Below are 20961 nucleotides of genomic sequence, written 5' to 3' on the forward strand. Positions count from 1 at the left end.
ACTACAACTACAAGAAAATATCAATTTTGTAACGAGGGTTTTTAGTCTCTAATCTATTTTTTCTGTTACTAATGATATTAGAGACGAAATTCGTAATGAAATTACATTGAACTTTAGAGACGAAATTATGTTACAAATATTTTATATTTTTGTAGTGTAATAACATTAAATATAAACTTAAACCTATAAAATCTAAAACTCAATGTCCAAAATAATAGTTATTTGGTCAGTCCTCGTCGCGGCGCTCTTGACTAAGCTCATGTTTTCGCACATAACAATTGCCCAATCTGATATTGTCTCCACCACTCTCCTTATTGATTGAGATCATATTTTCGCATATAACAATTGCTTGTCTGATGTTGACTCCACCACTCTCCTTGTTGACTGAGATCATGTTTTCGCATATAACAATTATTCGTCTGACGTTGCCTCCACCACTCTCTTTGTTGACTGACCTCATGTTTTCGCACATAACAATTGTTCGTCTCACGTTGCCTCCGCCGCTCTCAATGAAGCCTTTGTTCTCGAACACAGACACAAATTCTAATGCAAATGCAAATAACAGTTGTCCGTTTGTCATCGCTCTTGACGAAGCTCTTGTTTTCACATATAACAAATGCTAGTCCGACGTTGCCCCCGCCGCTCTTAACAAAGCGCCCATTCTCACCAAGACGCAAATACTAACACAAACACAAAAGACGCAAACACAGACTCTAACATAAACACCAATGAGACAGATCTCAAAATTGGGAAACCTTTGATTACATTTTATGTTGAATGTACCCGGAGCAACGTTAGTCAATATATTGTATTTACTCCAAGAGAAAAATAGACTTTAATACCAAGTTGAAAGTATTTTACGAAAACTTAAAATTTGTATTATTATATTATCATCAAAATAAGGAGTCTATACATAAGCATCATAAAACAGACTCGATAAGCTCAAATCTAAACAACCTAAACAACTCAAAACAACATAACTAAATATATAAAATATCTCAACACATTATATGAAGACTTCATACTTTGAAATTAACTGTAGTGTACTTCATCCATCAAAATAATAATATCATTTTACCATTTTTGTCCATCCCAAAATAATAGTCTCATTTTCATTTTTATAACAAATTTCCCACCTTTTTACAAAACTATCTTCATTTTTACACAATAATTATATAAAGTATGGACATTTTGATCTTTTATAAATACTTTTACAGCCCTATCAATATAATAATACTATTCCTTAATTTTCTTGTCAATCTCAAATATTCATATTGTTTTGGGGACGAAGAGAGTAATATACATAAACTAATAGCATATTACATAATTACACACAAATATGATATATAGGCACACAACACATAATATATGTGTTAACAAAATATAACAAAGAGACAAATATAACACTGCTATAATACAAATGACACATAAAATGTTAAATAAAAATATGTAGTTGTATTCCATGAATACACTTAGTGTGTTTCTTTAACTACGACATGTATTGTTTGTTCTATGTTAAAATAATATAAATACAAAATATGAACGGACACACATGTTATAATTAAATACAATACAATTTACAATTAATTTCAACACATGAAATGCATTTATACAGTACATTTGGTATTGGATATAAATAACAAGGTCTCAACGAAAATGGTCGTACAAACCTTTATATCGTAAAAGTTTATTTTTTGAATAAAATATTTAGATCTTTATCTGCTTCGAGTTACACAAAATTATTATTAGGATAATACAAATATCCAATCTTGATTTTCAAACAATAAATCAAGAAAACAAGAAAAATGAATGTGAAGAGACTCTAAGTTTGCATGAAAGATTCTAGATGTATTATTCAGGAGCATTATCAGATAATATTTGTATATATTAACAATGGGATACTCAAGTTTTTTCTCATATACATTTTATTCAATTGCTATTTCATATTAGACTTGTACGATAATTTATATTTACACACACAAAATATATCATGAGTCATATCAAGAAAATTCCAACAATTCTCATTTTTTAGCCTAAGTTTTAAATCACCGGCAATTCAATCATACACTATAGGTTCATGCTTAAATAAAAATATATTGAATATTGAATTCTCATCTTAGTACATCATACGTTTCATATATTCAAGAATCAAGATGTCACTAAAATTAAACACTTCAACTTGTTTGAATATATGAAGGTAACATGCACACGAATCTACCATTCTTTTAGTTTGTACCTGACACGTTACAAGCTATATGTCTCTATCCATTCACAAACATATCAAAAGTAGGTCTAATTTATTTTTAAACGACAAAATTTTATGCTTCCATAAGTAATTTCTTTCAATCTTACTTCTGTATTAGCAAATTTTCAAAGAAGTAATCAAGATAAAAAATCTCAACTTACATTTCTTGTAGGCCCTAACGTAAATCTAGGATAAATTTACAATATGCGTCACATTGAATTTGGCTTAAGGAATTAAGTGTCTCACACTTAATAGATTTAGATAGACTTTAATGCTATCTCAATTAATGATTTGTACACTAAGTCCTTAGTCAACCATTTTATCAAATTATCAGTTAGATTATTGTAACCGAATGAATTCTACTGAGATCACCCTATTCATGATCAACTCATGAATTATATTGCGTTCAACACCTAAGTGTCTAGATTTTTCATTATAGATTTGGCTATGTATCTGAGTCATTGTTGTTGCACTATCACAACAAATAGAATTATGTGATACCGATTTTGTCCATAATGGAATATTATAAACTAGATTGTGAAATCATTATGCTTTCTACACTAACAACTACTAAAACTATGAATTTAAATCCCATTGTAGCTGTCCAAGATTCATTATTGTAGATGTTTCTTGTTGAATGATAATACATGTTTGCTTTTTGAAAGCGTAACAAATGACACTTCTCCCAAACAAAAATACTCATTCAGACGTGGAAGAGTGATAATCCTGATGAATTTATTTAGTTAACATTCGAATATCCTTGTAATACTAAAAGAAATCCACAGTATGACAAACTATAGTTAACAATCGACTTTAAGTACTTGATGTAATATTTTTTGCAATAAAATCATATTCGCAAATGCAATTTTTTGATTATTAATTCTTCATATAATTTGATAAACCTCCCATGTTGCAGTATGAACATAACGATTATTTTTTCTAGGGCCGCCGCTGCCCCTAACGGGGACAACATGCACTACAATAGGCGTATCAATCTGAGGCAAGATTCGTAATCGCCATTAGATCTAGCAGCCTACAATAATCCATTGAGAATCGTCACGTCCATTTTAGATTCTCTTATGGAGCTATAAAACTATATTACAAACAATATGAACAATCCAAATTGAGCATTAATTTATATAAAATTTCAAACATTTCAATTCATACAATTTTAATTGCATCAATTTCATACATGTATAACATCCAATTCATAAATTTCAACTATTGAGCCAATAAAACATTTAAACACAATGTAAGTAAAGTAACTTAATATTAACATAAATCTACATCCCTACACAAATACTATAGGCAATATTGATCCGGTTTGGATCAAATGTTGAATGCATTTATTCAGCACAGGTGTTGATAACATAAAATCCTAATTACTTTAAATAATATAATTATACATAATATGTTTTTAAGTGTCAGCACATGTGCTGAAAATTTTTAATTCATCACCTGATATATGCTGATATTGATAATGTATTATTTATGTACTAACATGCCTTAATCCCTTAATATATCAATTATGTGCATATTCAATAACCAAGGTATGATCCATTAATTATTTACAATAATTAGAATTTATTCGATTTATTAAAATTATAAGATTCATTTGTAGAGAACACAAATATTCTTGGGAATTTCTAGCAGCCTCCCATTTTCTTGGAAGGAGATCCCATACCATCATCGGGAGATGTCCCAAGCGTACTTCCATTAACATCCTTCAAAGCGGGCCTTTTTATTATTTCACCTGCCCAAATACTTCTTCAACCTTCCCAAAAATATATGAAAGTTGGGTTTGATTTTGGATATATTTATTATCAATAATTTGGTCGATCCTAAATCAATATGAGATTTCTATTCTTCTGAACTGTTGAGGTAGAATGAGAACTAATAATTAAATCAATGAGTATTTAACATTTTGAAAAGTATATTACCAATAATGTTTGCCTGGTTCAGCATTGTAACCGGTGTGCATCAATAAATATGCACGTCAACGGTATTGCCGTAATGTTATTGGTATTTGGATTTGTATTGATATTGAGATGGCCAGATTAATTATTGGTTGAGTGAATATCGAATTGGCTATCCCATCACCATCCACAATTAAAGGAATTAAAGCAGAGGGAATTGAAAAGAAAAGCTTTGAATTTATCGATTTACTCAAACAAGCACATGTCTCGGCATAATAATAATAATTAATGATTAGGTTGGATTATACTATTAAGTTATACAGGCTTGCTTTATTCATTATAGTATAATATAGAAATAGAATTGATGATGTTAAGCATTCTCGCATCATTCCTCATCAACCAATCAATAAATAAATTGAAAGCAAGCAAGGAACTTTGGTTGGTATTGGGTATTTGGGCAGCTAGCGCCATTCTCGCCTGACAAATGACAATATCAATGGATAAACGATCAAAACTATCGTCGTTAATAATTTAGTAATTGTGATTATTAATTCATTATTATATGCTGTGGTCACTGCTCAGCAGGTCTGGTCTGGTCTCCCTTCCTTAAATTATGACTTATGAGCTGCTACTGCTGCTGCCGCTGCGGAATCTCCTCTACTTTGTTAATTGCTACATGACCATCTCAGTTCTTAAGTTAGTAGGAATATATGTTATTCATTACTACATATTAATAAGATATATAGTTATTTGATAATAAAAAGTAGATAAAAAAAATCCAAAAACAATTGCATCCGAAAATGGTTGATGATATGCGGTCTGCGCAAGTTGAGCTACGTTCGTCCTACTAGTCTATTGCATGCATCTCAAACCCGTTTAAAAAAATAAATCGTGTATTAGAATTTTATAAAAATTAATTCAAGAAGAATTAAGTGGGTTTGGATTGGCTTTTAAGAAGGGTTTTTGCTTTGCTTTGTTTTGTTTTGTTTGGTTTTAAAAAGCATTTTATAATTAATTCGTATTGACTTTTAATGTGTAGACGTTGCCGGTGCTGCTGCTGCTGCTGCTGCTGCATCCAAGCAATTCATATTATTTATCGATTTCCTTTTTGGTTTACATGCGCGCGGCGTGTGGTGTGTCCGTGTGTGAGTGTGAATGTGAATGGAATGGAATGGAGGCCGATCGAGCCGATTAATTCAGGACTAAGGTCCAATACTCCTTGCTCTTTAAAGCCTAAATTGACGCAGCAGGCAGCTGCAATTATTCTGTAGATAATAGGATTAATTGCAGGGACATACATACATACAATCTTATATATATATATGCATGCGCAGCAAAGATGGATGAAAGGTACGTAGGTACATATATATATATATATATCGACATATATATATAACATTGTTGTTGAATGAACGTAGTACAGGGAGAGAGAGTAAATGAGGAAGGGAATTAATATGAAGAGCAGCTGCTGCAGCAGAGGACCACCGCAGTGTAGTTTGCTGACCACCGCCCCATCATCAAAAATGACATTCTTCTTCTTAGTGCTATTATTATTGTTCACAACAAATACACCGTTGCCATTCCCATTCCTGGTGGTGGTTGTTGAGGCGGCTGGCAGCAGCAGCAGCACCCCTGCCCCTAACTACAGGGATGCTCTTGCCAAATCCATCGTCTTCTTCCAGGGCCAGAGGTCTGGCAGGCTCCCTCCTCCTCCTCAGCCAATCGCCTGGAGGGCCGATTCTGGACTCGCCGACGGCGCCCTGGCTGGTGTACTACTACTGCCCACCTCCACCAACTTAGCTTACTTACCTGATACTAACTATATATATAGCTACTAGTAGTATCATGCATTCATTCATTTATTCATTTTCATGCAAATTCCAATCTATATATATATATATATATATATATCCATTCCAATTCATTAGGTGAACTTACGCGGGGGGTACTACGACGCCGGCGACAACGTGAAATTCAACTTCCCGATGGCCTTCAGCACCACCATGCTGTCATGGGGAGTGATCGAGTACGGAAAGAGGATGGGCCCTGAGCTAGCCGGCAGCCTGGCGGCCATTCGCTGGGCAACCGACTACCTCCTCAAGTGTGCCCTGGCTACACCTGGCAGGCTCTACGTGGGCGTGGGTGACCCCAACGCCGACCACCGGTGCTGGGAGAGGCCTGAGGACATGGACCCCCACACCCGGACCGTCTACTCCGTCTCCCCCTCCAACCCCGGATCTGATGTCGCTGGAGAGACCGCCGCTGCCCTGGCCGCCGCTTCCATCGCCTTCCGCAACGCCGACCCAGGCTACTCCAGAGTGCTCCTTGCCACCGCCAAGACGGTGATGCAATTCGCAATACAGCACAGAGGCTCATACAGCGACTCGCTTGCATCCTCTGTCTGCCCCTTCTATTGCTCGTATTCCGGCTACACGGTATGGTGCCCTGAATTCACCTTAGCTAATGCAGTCCCCGTTGCTATATACATACATACATACATAAACACACATCAGCACACCATCATGATCATCTCATCTGTCCGGCAATGCAGGACGAGTTGTTGTGGGGAGCCGCGTGGCTTTTCAGAGCCACTAATGAGATGTATTACCTCAATTTCATTAGGACGTTGGGCGGGGCGGCGAATGAGGCAGCCGATATTTTCAGCTGGGACAACAAATACGCCGGCGCTCGTGTTCTGCTCGCAAGGGTGCGTACGCCGCCATTAACATTATTTACTTACCTACTTAATTACTAGCTTCTACTGCGTTTAATTCACCGGAAGACAGGGAAGTAGAAATAGAAATAGAAATTTTCTCTCAACGTTCATCTGTCTCTCTCTCTCTCTCTATATATATATGTATAGTGTGTGTGTGATCTCTCACATTCAATTCCATTCAATTCAATTCCATTCAATTCATCCCCTTGATGATGGCTGGCATGCATGCACTCCATATATCCCACCCGCAGAGAAGCGTAGTGGACAACGACCAGACATTCGACTCTTTCAGACAGCAAGCCCAAGACTTCATGTGTAGAATACTGCCTGATTCCCAGTCCCCTTCCTCCAGCACCAAGTACACACCAGGTGGCCTAATGTTCAAACTGAGCGCCAGCAATCTCCAATACGTTACATCCATAACGTTCTTGCTCGCCACCTACTCCAAATACATGGCTGCCTCCCATCACAGTTTCAACTGCGGCGGAACCCTTCTCATAACTTCCAGTACCCTGAGGAGCCTTGCCAGGAGGCAAGTAGACTACATCCTCGGAGGCAATCCCATGAACATGTCGTACATGGTGGGATACGGCCCCCGTTATCCCAGGAGGATTCACCACCGGGGGTCCTCTTTGCCCTCCGTCACACTTCATCCCCAATCCTTTGGATGTGAGGCTGGCTTTCAGCCATTCTTCTACACCTCCAATCCCAACCCGAACATCTTGACGGGCGCCATTGTTGGAGGGCCTAACGACAATGATTTCTTCCCTGATGAGCGGACAGACTACAGCCATTCGGAGCCTGCTACATATATCAATGCCGCAATTGTCGGACCCCTGGCATACTTTGCTGGGGTGCGCTGAATTTGTATACAGTGCTGAAGGGATGTGTTTTTTTTTTTTTTTTTAAAAAAAGGAATCTTGATGCTCGTGCGTTGCACATGACATGAGTGGCATCGGGGTCCTATAACAGCTGTTTAAAAGCACACCTGTGATCACAACTACTTGTCTTTGTCTAGTCTCACATACTGCATTTTGCATCTTACTTTCAAACATCACTACTTGGGCACAACTTTTCTCTCCATGCCCCGACACCGTTTGGCTCATATATATGAACCCCGGTTGTTTTTACCTACATCATTGGCACGGGTCGTAAATAAGAAGATCACAAGTTATAGAAGATACCATATGATCACGTAAAGCAAATGAAGCAACTGCAAGAACATATTGAGAGTCAGCATCATACTTGTGTGAGTTGTGATTATAAAAGGGCCACCTCATCTGACCAGCAGCCTTGTTCCTTCACGAATGATATTCTTCGATGGGATGATGGTGGTGATGAGGAGAATAGTTGATTTGATACTTGTGCTGGGTTTGATTTCTGGAGTGTCAATGGTTGGTGCCAACCTGCATTTCCCACCAGGGACTTGCATTCAGGACTGCCTCAGAGAATGCAAAATCGGTGGCGTTGGTGTGGCAGCCTGCATAAAATACTGCCCGCTGCATTGCCTTCCCCCGCACCCCCATCATCTCTGCAATCATTTCAGCAGCGTTGGTAAGTACGCTCAATCTTCTTCTCCAACTATCATGTTAGTTAATTATTTCCATCTGATCTGACTAACTATATGTTGCTGCAGTTGAGCAGAAGAAGACGAGAGACTGCGCATCCAATTGCACACCATAACAGATAACATATATAGCCCGGCCGCCACTCCCGCGAAAGTACATGCCTAAACACAAAGTGTGGAATTGAATGCCCACTTCTCCGATTCCAGTTCTTCACAGACGTTTCTTTTTGTGCAAAATAAAATTGATATAGTCCCTGCTTTAATAAATAAAGGTCTTCCCAACTCCACTTCAAATCTTCTGTCATCCTTATGAATGTAGCTTGTCCAGCACAAGGCAGTGATATTATATATATATATATATATCTATGATACAGATTTTTGTCTTCCATATAAACTAGGTAGGGGTAATCAGTGACCATTGCACCTGCAATTACCAATGGTCATTGCAAGAGCACGCTCCCCGCTTAAAATGATGAAATCGGTTAGCATCTCTTACAACGATTGTCATTTCCGCAAGCTTAGATGCCAGCCTCATGAAGTTGTGGCAGTCCTCACAGATGCGTATATTCTTGATAATTTTGATGACATTCCCGCGACCACGAGGATAATTCATCAAAGAGAAAACCAGTGCCAGCTTCTCACTGTGGTGATACAGTTGTTCCTCCTTATGCTCTTCTTCAACATCGAAAAAGACTGAGCTTGTGTAGGGAACATATCCAATTTCCTTCAACTGCCTCAATAGTTCCTGCATATGGCCACGTATTGCTTTCAACTGAGGGTGTCTCCGCCCCCCAGAAGCAAACTCATACACTTGATTACCCACTTCAGTCCAGCTCAGACCAGGTTCCTTTCTGACACCTACTCTATCCATTTTCCTTCTTACAGAACCCCCTTCATCAAAGCTGCTAGCCAAGCAGTAAATATTTGACGTCAGAACATATCCCAGTGAATTTTCTGGACCCAATTCCTTCAGCTTTGATGATGCTAAGTTGGCCAGTTTTGTTTCTCCATGTTTCCGACATGCTCCCAGAAAAGCACTCCAAATAACATAATCTGGCTGCAATGCCATCTTGTTTATGACGCTTTCAGCCTCTGAAAGGTGTCCAGATCGCCCCAGCATATCAACCATACAAGCATAGTGATCAAGGTGAGCTGCGATGCCGTATTTCTCAGACATGCTGTTAAATATCTCACGTCCTTCGTTCACCTTTCCACCATGACTGCAAGATGATAGCACGGCAACAAAGGTCGTTTCATCCGGTGCCACATCCATTAGGTTGAACAAAGCCAGTGCTTCTTCAGCTCTGCCGTGCACTGCATATGCCTTCAACATTGAGTTCCAGGCGATGACATCCCTTGATGGCATTTCACAGAATACTTGCTCAGCATTATCTATCAAACCACTTCGCGCATATGCGTGAATTAATGCATTGCCAATCTCTAAGATGTCTGCAAATCCGGTAATAACCACTTGACAATGCACAGCAGATGCATTTATTTCCCTCACCAACCCTGCACAAGCTTTCAGCAATATTGAAAATACATAACAATCTGGGCATAAACCCTGCCTACGCATCTGATTAAACAGAGACAGAGCTTGTTCAGGCTCCCTTTCAGCAAAAGCTGTCATAGTGGCAGTCCACAGCAAGATGTCACGATACATATCACTCGTGCCTGAGAATAACTTTCGACAAGCGTCAATATCTTGCCCAAGAGAAGAATAAACTTTGATTAGGGCAGTTGCCACTCCCACATCGTTGAAACCTGCCTTAACACTAATAGAATGCAATTGCATACAACGCTGAAGCCCCACAATCTTGCTGCTCCCCCCATCAATAGCGCAAAGTGAAGAAATTAAGGTCAGAAATGTAGTACGGTCAAACTCCATACCATCTCGAAGCATGATTGTGAAAAATTTCATGGCAGTATCACCTTGTCCGTGCATTCCAAGCCCTGCAATCATGGAATTATACGTAACAATATTGCAAAGGTGCATTGCATCAAACACCCTCCAAGCGTCCACACCCGCGGTGCAACTGTGGCTGTTCCAGTACATTGTCATAAGAGCATTGGACACGTAAATCGAAGCATCAAACCCGGTTCTGAGAGCAAACCCGTGTATTTGGACGCCGTGGGGGTAATCACACACAGACAGAAGACTTGAATAAGCAAATTCATTGGGCCAACAGTAGGATAGCATCTGAGAAAACAAACGGAAGCTTTCGGCCAACTTCCCGGATCGAGCATATGCCGAAATCAGAATTGTCCAAGAAACCACATTTTTGTGAGGCATTTCAGCGAACGCTTGGTGGGCGAGGCGCATGTGGCCGCGCTTAGCGTGCGCGTTCAGGAGATGGTTAGCGGCAAAGAGGTCTTCCGTAGCTGGTGGTGGAACGAGCGTATTATTCGTGTGGAACAAAGAGCAGCGGGGGCGCGGCGGCACCGGTTGCTTGGGGAGACGTGACGCAAAGAGAACAATTCTCATACCAAGGATGATGATGTGCTGCTCCTCTATGGACGTGGGCTTTATTGTTTGAGCTAGTTATTTTTTATGAATGGAAAATTTTAAAACTAATACTATCTCACTCTCAATTCAATTTATTATTTTTATTACTTTAATTTGTAGCTAATATTTTTTATTAATAATAAATAAAATATTATTATTTTTAACTTTTACTAAAATAATAAATAAATATTTTAAATCATGAAAATAATAATTTGTATATAATTCATTTTATAATTAAAACAAAAATACTTCAATAAAGGTAAAAATTGAAAAAGATGAAAGTGAAGGGAAAGAAATTAAAAAATATTCAAATCACCTTTCCTATTCTTTCCCCGGACCCGCTTCTAAAAAGATTGTTCACTTCTTAAAATATCCTATATCAAAACAAACACATCTCCAAAATTTTTCCATTAGGCATCAAACTAACAAGCATGCAAGCGCATAACCAGCTCAACACTGGGAACACTTCAAAATACTCTGCCCCCGCCTATTCGAACAAAATGATCTCTTTGGATTTTCTACAGTCTAATCGAACGGTTGGTATCAAGTTAGTTCTCATCCTCAATGATTTAAGATGTACTATTTGTTTTGCTGAATAATTTTTTTTTTATAAAAAATTATATAAATATTATAAAAAGAACAAATATATGTAATATATTAATTTTTTTTAGAAGAAATATATTGGTTTCTTGGACAAAAAGAACACACACCTTTAGTTCAAACTTAATCAATTTAATTGGCTTAAAATATTTTGATAGTTTAGTTAAAATCAATTTTAATTATTGGAAGAGATAAAGGTCCATTGACTTATTTGATAGCAGAATCAGTTATTTTTAAATTTTTTGTGAAAATGAATTATTACATTATTTTTATATTTAATTTTTCAAGAGAATAAAAAATCATTTTAACTAAACAATCAACTACAGTATTTTAGATTAAAACATTTAAATTAAATACGCTTAGATTAAAATATCCATAAAAGTTGGACTGACCTATTTTATAATAGGCAACAGATCTAAATGTTTATTGAGCCCAATATACAATAATAGAATGGAATCGAGAAAGCGAACGAACAAATAGCTTGTCAAACTAACGTTTGGCCCATTACAGAGCGGCCCATTTAGAGATGCCCCTACGGCCCTACCCCTCCCCTCCACCGCCTCAGGCTCAACCCTCTGGTCTAGGCTCGCACCTGCACCGCAGGACTGACTGCCAACAATAGCTCGTTTGCATATGAACTACTACCAATTAAATCACCGGTCACCCCTTCCCCTACTCCAACTCTCCCAGCAATCTTTCACAAAATGTTCAAGAAGGCGATCGAGGTGAAATCACAACAGCGGCTATCGGGGGCAGACCGCAAGAAACTCAAACGTGCAATCAGAGAGCGATTCCCCAATGCTTCTGATGCTGATATCGATATTTTACTCCCCCCCAAGGTCTTTCCTTGACGTGCTCGCTTGTTTGCTTGCTTGCTCGCTCGATCGTTTTGTTGTTGTTGTTGTTATTGTTGTTACAATTTCATTTCCAGTCATTGATAGGCGTTAAAAGCATTCGATAATCGGTCGTCCATAATTATATATGTATATATATTTAAAACTTAAACCTCTTTCTTTTCTAAGTTTTCCACACACACGCATTTATATATATATATATATATATGGTGTTCGGGTGTGTGATCATATGCTGATATGACGAGTGAATATTTCTGTTACACATCGTTTGTGTGTGAATTTGGACCTTTTTACCCTGTCCGTTCAGATTCCCCTCTGTACAGTTTAGTGTATATGAGGCGTTTTCATGGGATCCTATTGTTAACTATTTTAGTTGTCAGTTCTTTCATTTCATAGTTTTACTGGTGTGTTGGCCTGTCATAACCGGCATGAACGTTAGCTTTCGTTCGAAACCTTGATTCCACTGGTTACCAAACCATTCTTTCTATACCAAGCTGAATCTGCTCATTTGTTTTTTTATCAATGATTCCTAGGTGGAAATAACTGTTTCAAAGTACCCAAACCGTATACTAGTCTATGCTCTCGAAGGTGATTGTCCCATGTTCTATGACATTGATGGTCGAGGATCAGAATTATTTCCTACAGGTATACTTGAGCTAGTGAATCATATTTTTTGGTTGAGTTGCTCTTGTTTTCTTTGGATTTTGTCTCTATGTTCACCTAACAATAATGTTTTTAGTTTCACTTATACAAATATGGCATCAAACTTAGATGAATCAAAACCCATTTTCTTAAATGCAACTCGGTGCAGTTTGGTCCAAATAAATGTTGCTTTGAGGTATACTGTATTTTTTTCAAATAATTGTTTGCCTGAAGATTCTCACCACAGATTTTGGATGAGGTAATAGATATTTGATAAGTAGGAAACTAATGGACTGCAAATATAGCTCGAATTTTATAAAAGGAAATATTCATTGAAATGCCAGCTAGAAAGACTGTTGCGATTGCTCTTCAATAAAACACCCTAGGTACTAATTTCTTTATATATCCTCAAGGTTTACTATTACTCCCTCTTGTCTTTAAAAAAATGAATATTTTATTAAAAAAATGATAAAATTAAAAAGATAGTTGAGATTATTTTTGTAAATTTAGTTAGAAATTAAAAAAAAATATGCATTGGTTGTTAGTAAGTGTTGGATAAAAGATAATAGTTAAATATTGATTTATTGACTTTGTCAAAATTAGTAATGAGATAAATTTAACGGAGGGACTAAAAAGGAAAGTTAGAAAAATTTGGCGGACGGAGTATTATTTATTTAATTTCTCTAAAGTTAAACAAGGAGTGTGGAAAATCACTTTTCTCATGTGAAATAAGCTGATGTTTCTACTCTGAGAAACATTTTCTTCAGTGTAATCTTTAGCAAGCTACATTTGATATTCTTTTGCCTTTATATTTTATTGCAGTTTTTGCCTTGTGGAAGGTTCCACATCTTTTGCCTGCTTTTCTACTGAAAGGGGCTGAGGTTTCTCGATTTGTGCTTGGTGGAGCTGATTTGATGTTTCCTGGCATCCAAATTCATGCTGAAAGTCTTCCATCATTTTCTGCTGGTGAACCATGGACTGTCAAAGTTCCTGGAAATCCAGCTCCAATAGCAGTGAGCTCTCTGAACATATGGTGGTTCCCATAGAAATATAAAGTTTCTTATCTAATTAGTTGGTGGAAATTTTAGGTAGGGACAACCACCATGAGTAGCACAGAAGCATTGAAAGCTGGTTTGCGAGGAAAAGCATTAAAAATAGGTCACTACTACCATGATTCACTTTGGTAAAAGCAGCTTGGAGCTATACCTATGCAAAATGACTTTGCTGTATTGAGATATACTGAATAGCTGACTTTATATTCGTTTGCCTTTTTATGTTCTGATTTCCCAGGGAACTGGCCGAAAAATGTTGTGTTCCAAATGCTGGTTTCTTACAAGATATTGTATTAGAGGATCCTGCTTTGTCTTCTCCTGTCAAGACTTCTGACTCATGTGATGATGACTCCTTAGTGAAGTTAACAAATGTAATCGAACATATGCCAGAGGCTAGCACCACTGATGGAGCTTCCACTATTCCTGATTATGCAGACATGGAAGATCCAATAGTGATGAATGGAGTTAGTGAGCAAATAACCACCGCTATGGTTGATTTGAAATTTGAAGAAAGTGGATTGTGTGTTGGGTCTAGTTTGAGTGAACAACATCCATTATCTGTTGAGGATATGGATATGTTGCTGGACAAGTGTCTCTTGCAAGCCTTGCATACAACAGTAAAAGATAAGGATCTTCCTATTCCAGGAAGTATATTATGGTAATGAGTTGTGAAACTATTCATAGTTGATTTTTATGCTTGTTATTCTCAGTTATTTACGTCATATTTCGCATTTTCAATAATTGTCCATGGAATCCCTCAGATTTCTCTACATGGGTTGCCCTAATGCATGAAGTGCTTTTAAGTGGATAACTTTATCTGTAATGTTTTTAGCACTAATCAATTTCCTCTTAATATATATCTTTTTTAAATCTTACGTTTAATAAGTCTTTCTATAAAAATTAAGTATATTTGCATTTCAGCAAAAAATTTCTTTTCTGCTAACGATAGTGGGGGGGAGGAGGGAGGGGGGGGGGGTGTGGTTAATAAATTATCCAATTATTCTGCGGGAAGTGTCATACTTTAGGTTTCTCCCACTACCACAACTAGGTGTAAATCAGAAGTAATGTCATGCTTTTTTTAAAAAAAAATAAAAATTATCCTATTCTGGTTACACTTTCTCTTCATCATTTTATTGTGGCTACATTCAATCTGGACTTTTCGTTCTGTTGTTTGTTGTGCTTATTAGTTATTACCTGTTTCTAGATCCACGGAAATTCATACCTAGTTTGGTTGTTTGTGTTTTCACAGGTCTAGCCATGTGCTTCCTTGTAGACCTTCTGGTATTACCTTAGACATAAAGAAATCCTCTTATAAGAAATTGTCTAAGTGGCTACAATCCAAATCTGTAACCGGAGTGGTGAGTTAATTTTTTCCCCTCTCTTTTAATGTTATCATAAAGTAAACCATAGAAAAAACAATTACAAGAAAAATGCAGTTTGTTCTTGTACTTTCCCTTGTCATTTTGGTCTTTTGACTGAGCCTCGTATGAAAAAGCTTTGTATCTCACTTGTCTTTGCTCTGATAGTCTTGTATTGTGTATGATATTGACGCATGTTTATGGAAGTATACCATGAAGGATTTATAAGTCATGCATGAGTGTCATGCACTAAAACAAAATCATTAAAACAACTTAGTGAGATACAAGATTATTATCATAGATAATCCACTTAAAGACCAAAATAATGAGATGCCGCCTATAGGACTGAAATGACATTCTTATAAACAATTGTTTGCTCCCAAGATAAAGGTTTTTGAATGATTTTAACTATTTCATTTGATATAATTATTTGGAAATTCTCCTACATTAATGTTGTGGTGACACTATTTAGTTAAACATCTTCCCACCAATAGATAGGATTGTGTATATACATACATTGATTGGATAATTACACTAATCTAGATAAATTTTTATTCATGAACTAATCAATTTTCTGTGAAATATATTATCTATATGATGCTGATAATGTTGCGTATTGGACATTTTACTGGATGTCAGATCTCAGTTAAAGAGGATAAACACAAAAAGGAGGTATCTTTAGTTGCAGTAAACCGTAATCATTCAGACTACTTATCTTTCAAGCCAGAGAAGAAGAAAGTGGATAAGCATGAGCAATCTGCAACAAGTGCTGCTAGTGAAGGACAGCCGCATAAACTATTTGATGTTGTGGAGCTTTACAAGCCGAATGTTCATGTGAACTCTATATTTTCTGCCATTGGAGCAGACACTGGCAAACTGTATAATGCTTCAGAAGCTTCTCAAGTAGTCTTTGGATACATTGAAAAGGAAAAGTTAGCAAAACAAGCAGAGAAGTCTGTTGTGATTTTAGATGCAACTTTGTGTGATGCTTTGTTTAAGGGCACTATAAAGAAAGGTGGGATGTATCCAACTGAAATCCATAAAAAAGATATTGGTCCAATTTTTGTCAGCCGAATGCAAGCCCACCATGTAGTGACGCGAGGAAGTGATACTGTCGTTCGAAAAGGTTCCCTTAAACCACTCCAGATAGTTACGGAACGAAGGCAGGGGAACAAAAAAGTTACAAAACTTTCTGGTCTGGAGTCCTTTTTGATAGATGCAGAGACATTGGCTTCAGAGTTGCAGAAGAAGTTCGCTTGTAGTACAACAGTATCTGAACTTCCTGGTATGCCTTCAAGCTAATCGTCATGTTTTTTTCTCATAGTTTTTTAACTGCTAGTGGAATTGTGGATTGCTTCTGCATCTGTGATTTGCATTGGGAAATGAGGAAAATTAAAAACTGGTTTGATCCCCTGGTCTCTTAGTATGAATGTGTCTGGTTCATTGCCCTAAAGCAGAAGTATACTCTATTATTTGAAAATATGTGCTGCATATAGTTTCTGGCATATGCAACTACTTGGTCTGCATCATAGTCATGTTACAGTTTTCGAAGAAATTGTGGATTGTACAAAAAGAAAAAGGTGGGTATGTATAACTGCTTTCATGCTCACATGTACAAGATTATGTGGGATATGAGCAATTAGTAATTTTAAGGGGTACAGATTTAAGTGCTAGTATATATATATATGTATATATATATATAGTTGTAATTTTGAATGTAATTAAGATAGAGCTGTTAAATAATCATTGAGTTTTCGTTGTGCTAACACAGTCACGCACATGTGGGATGAAGCTGTTTTTGAAGAATTATATATGAGCGTTGTAATTTTTTTCATGATAATATGACAATCAAATGAAAATATCGTTATATTAGAGACATAATTTTTTCTTAATTATTATTATTATTATTATTATTATTATTATTATTATTATTGTTATTATTATTATTATTATCTTGTAGGGAGAGGACTTGTGAGTAAAATACATTTCATGACATATTGGTGTAAGACTTCATTAAAGCTACTTCTGTTTCTAAAACTATAGTCTATTCTATAATGTGAAGAATTTCCAATCATTGAGTTGTATCCACTTTATCCACACATTTGTGGTTGTATAAAAAAATTTAGTCTGAACTTTCTATTTATTTAACTGTGTAGATGCTTTTAACATCCTCTTTCAGTCTACATTTATGCGTGTTTAAGATGATAATTAATTTGAATTTTCAATCCTTAATAAACAAAGGTAAAAAGGGCCTTGAAGTTTTAGTCCAAGGAGGTGTCATTGATGATCTTGCAAGACATCTTGTTGAGCAGTATGGGATCCAAAAGAGATACATTGAAGTTCTTGACAAGACTAAAAAGTAACTATAAGGTTAGTGTGAATTTACGGGGTCCCTGTTTCCTCCCGTCCTATTGTTATTGTAACCTCTCAATGCATATTATCAGTCTTCTGCTATTCCAATGCTGTGTGAATGCTATTGCCATTTTTCAAAATTTGACAGTTCACTACTATTTAATAATTATATATTGATAATCATATCCAAATTAGAGTACAAGAAAATCATTAGTGAAAGTGTTTGAAGTGTTTCTGATTCAAAGTAATGTATTAATTGATAGTGTTTGTTTTGGTATTGCTGTCAATTGATTTGGGATTTAGTAGAAGCAAGTAGAATATTGTGTCTTTTATTATGATTGTAGCCCTTCCTTTTTGTAATGTAATGTGCTGTTTATGTTTTTCTTGTCCAATATAAAAGTTGTTAAATAGTCAACCGCAAAAGATAATGTGGGCACAATGAGAATGTGCTTCCAATTTTTAGAACAGTCAACATCCCATTTTATTAGCCGCATGATGATAGTTAAGTTTTGTTTTGGGAGCTCTTCATTTTCCTTCCACTATCTTATTCACGAGTTTCCCGTATCTTGCATCCCATGTGTCATGTGTGCAAATGTCAGAGTATTCTTAAGAGTGCTATCCTTTTCGGTCCCTTTTCATTTTCAGAATATATTTATTTTCTAGATTTGAAACATTAAGCTGATAGCTCCTTGTATCACAGGAGTTGCTTATGTGATGTCATTGAAACTGTTTGGAATTTGTTGGAGTTATTTCACTATGCAATTAAGTCTCTTGTTCTTTCACTTTCTTGTTTGCTGCATTCAAAATTTTAGGTGATATTAGAGACATGAAAGCCTTTGTGTGCAGTTGAGGTTAGCAGCCAGCTGTTCTCAAAGTTGCTTGTATTACATTTAATTACACGCTAATCTCTGCTTGTTTGTAATACTAGGATATATTCTGACACACTGCAACCACAGTAGAAATTACCATTCGATGCCAGGACTCGGGTAGGGCAGAACACATGAATTGAGACTCATTTGCTTGACTACATCTATATATCCTTGATTAGGAGGCGGCATGGCGAGAGGTTGCAATTGTAATAATTAATGGACTGTCAAAAGTTCCAGTGGGTTGATGATATGTGGCAATGTCGTGTATACATTAAGAATATCAATAAACTGGGATAAGAAAATAGTGGAGAAACATAAAAGTGTATTAACAGTCCATGCAGGATGTTCACCAAATACCGAGGTGTTGAGATTATTTATGTGTCTACTTACTGCTTTCTAAATGTTATCCGATACTGTCTCGTGTTTTCTCCAGGTTTTTTATTCCCTCCTATTGTGCTGATTCTCCTCTCTGCTTAAATGCAGAAATGATCTTGGACAAGCTCAGCAAAATGGCAATGGTCATCTGATGCCCCTTGGGCAGGCAACCTTATAATCCACCACCTCATTCAATCTTGTTCTGTTGAGGGCATTGTTCGACTCAAATGAGATATAGGGCCCAAGATTAAAATTGTAATTTCAGTCTAGTAAGAAAAAGGTGTGTGTTGGGTGCGATTCACACTTCGAAAAAGAACATCAGAGAGCAGGATTAGAATGTTGAATGCCAGCACTATAGGGAATTGGAGTGCAACATTATCAATGCAAGGTTATACTTTGCACAGAAGGTGGGATAGCTGAAGAAGTGGCAAATTTATATCCTCGGGCATTTGTAATACTTCAATTGAAGAGTACAAATGTTTGGTTGTTGCCCCAAGCATTAAGGATGTCTTACAGATTTGTAGATTCGAAGGCTACAAACTGGCACGGGAGGAGCTCTGCAGAAAATGCGAGAGACGAACATCCTGCCATGTTAAAGATTGTGTTGGTGTTTGGTTAGAGCACTCACAAAGAACTCTCTGACCATTTTGCCGAATCATCAAAAATAAAAATTTAAAAATTAAAAAAAATAAAATTAATGTGGCTGAAACGGTTCTCTTCCAAGAACAAGAACGGAAAGACAGAATCGATCTTATCTTCTCTCTCCTCCACATGGAGGAGAGATAATATACGTTTTTATGTTTTTTTGTTTTTATGTATATATATATATATATGATATTGAATAGTATAATTTAGCATTATAAGTATAGTTTTACTTTTTAAATTTTTAAAGTTAAGAATATAGTAAAAATAAAATACTATCTTTTTTTTGGCTTTAGGGTCCAATTTATTTTTTACTTAATTTTTTTTTTTAGTAATTATTATATCAAAATATAATACAAACTTGTAATAATATAAATATAAATATATTTTTAATGTTAAGTAACTGTAATCCTTAAAGAAAGACGGACGGGGGAATATAATTTTTTAAAATAGAATTAATATATTTCATTAAAAAATAATGAATTTAATAAAAATACATGCATAAATTATTTTTTAGAAAATATTATTACCTTTTTTAAAAATAAGCATAAAATATAAAATAAAATATTTAAAATAATTCAAATATAATATATAATTCTTATTTAATAATATTTATATTGATATTAAAATATAAATAATTTTGATGAAAATATATATGTACTTTTATTGAATTAGAAAAAAATTAACATATGGAAAAAAATCTAATACAAAGATATTTTAGATAAGTATTTTTGTTCTTTTCTTAGTAGTACTTGCTTTTAGTCAACGACACAATAATAAAATTTGATGAAGGCATATAAAAGGACTAAACTTTAGTCTTTCACTTCACAAATATTGAAAAGATCATGCAAAAATAATCCAACTTTATCTAAAGAAATCTTAGAAGATGAGAAAGAAGCGGGCAAATAAAGAACGAGTATTCCGAGAGTGAGTTCAAACAAAGAGAATTGTACCAATATAGTTATGTTTGAGATACGCACAAAGACCTGATACGAGGGTCTATTCCCGATACTTACAAAAATTGGCGAGATGACATATAAAATAGAATTATCTAAAACACTATTCCAACTTCACTCCATATTTCAAGTCAATGTGCTAAAGTCCACACCCAAGACTCTGAGCTGGAACTGAGTCAATAAAAGTTTCATCCAGCATGCGGACAATGTACGACATAGTGGGTGCCCCGGAGGGCGAGCTGAATTGCAGAGGCTAAGCTAGGGGAAACCTCCCGAAATATTTCAAAAATGCATGGATTACCTTTTGCCCG

At 36.1% G+C, this 20961-nt stretch overlaps 3 protein-coding genes across 8 annotated transcripts; 2 read left to right on the plus strand and 1 right to left on the minus strand.

The window, feature by feature from the left end:
• Nucleotides 1–5418: 5418 nt before the first annotated feature.
• LOC127246826 (endoglucanase 3) lies at nt 5419–7740 on the plus strand. Its single transcript, XM_051268413.1, has 5 exons — nt 5419–5511; nt 5585–5930; nt 6090–6596; nt 6713–6868; nt 7129–7740. The coding sequence occupies exons 2-5, from the start codon at nt 5598–5600 to the stop codon at nt 7738–7740; spliced, it is 1608 nt and encodes a 535-aa protein (XP_051124370.1). The 5' UTR covers nt 5419–5511; nt 5585–5597.
• Nucleotides 7373–10987, minus strand: LOC127246825 (pentatricopeptide repeat-containing protein At1g71420). The gene is made up of 2 exons (XM_051268412.1): nt 8123–10987; nt 7373–8008 (listed from the first exon to the last, which is right to left on the minus strand). Exon 1 carries the CDS (start codon nt 10927–10929, stop codon nt 8875–8877), a length of 2055 nt encoding a protein of 684 aa, XP_051124369.1. The 5' UTR covers nt 10930–10987; the 3' UTR covers nt 7373–8008; nt 8123–8874.
• Nucleotides 10988–12138: 1151 nt separating this feature from the next.
• Nucleotides 12139–19812, plus strand: LOC127246621 (uncharacterized). Of its 6 annotated transcripts, none has more exons than XR_007837742.1 (11): nt 12139–12389; nt 12938–13049; nt 13869–14059; nt 14135–14229; nt 14337–14756; nt 15348–15456; nt 16096–16741; nt 17698–17826; nt 18621–18659; nt 18737–19038; nt 19161–19812. XR_007837742.1 is itself a non-coding variant. In XM_051268090.1 (10 exons), exons 1-8 carry the CDS (start codon nt 12255–12257, stop codon nt 17817–17819), a joined length of 1830 nt encoding a protein of 609 aa, XP_051124047.1. In that variant the 5' UTR covers nt 12139–12254; the 3' UTR covers nt 17820–17826; nt 18621–18659; nt 18737–19135. The 6 variants fall into 6 exon arrangements, 2 of the variants coding, with proteins under 2 accessions (XP_051124047.1, XP_051124048.1); XR_007837744.1 differs by having other exon boundaries at nt 18737–18794; XR_007837743.1 differs by lacking the exon at nt 18621–18659.
• Nucleotides 19813–20961: the final 1149 nt, after the last annotated feature.

The sequence above is a fragment of the Andrographis paniculata genome, unplaced genomic scaffold (assembly GCF_009805555.1).
Source record: "Andrographis paniculata isolate CXL003 unplaced genomic scaffold, ASM980555v1 Contig30END, whole genome shotgun sequence".
Lineage (NCBI taxonomy): Eukaryota > Viridiplantae > Streptophyta > Magnoliopsida > Lamiales > Acanthaceae > Andrographis > Andrographis paniculata.

Coding starts and splice junctions, on each gene's coding strand:
- LOC127246826 (XM_051268413.1), top strand. CDS start 5,598: ATGAGGAAGGGAATTAATATGAAGAGCAGCTGCTGCAGCAGAGGACCA. Junction 6,597..6,712: donor GCTCGTATTCCGGCTACACG/GTATGGTGCCCT, acceptor CCGGCAATGCAG/GACGAGTTGTTGTGGGGAGC. Junction 6,869..7,128: donor CTCGTGTTCTGCTCGCAAGG/GTGCGTACGCCG, acceptor TCCCACCCGCAG/AGAAGCGTAGTGGACAACGA.
- LOC127246825 (XM_051268412.1), bottom strand. CDS start 10,929: ATGAGAATTGTTCTCTTTGCGTCACGTCTCCCCAAGCAACCGGTGCCG.
- LOC127246621 (XM_051268091.1), top strand. CDS start 12,255: ATGTTCAAGAAGGCGATCGAGGTGAAATCACAACAGCGGCTATCGGGG. Junction 14,060..14,134: donor GAAATCCAGCTCCAATAGCA/GTGAGCTCTCTG, acceptor TGGAAATTTTAG/GTAGGGACAACCACCATGAG. Junction 14,757..15,347: donor ATTCCAGGAAGTATATTATG/GTAATGAGTTGT, acceptor GTGTTTTCACAG/GTCTAGCCATGTGCTTCCTT.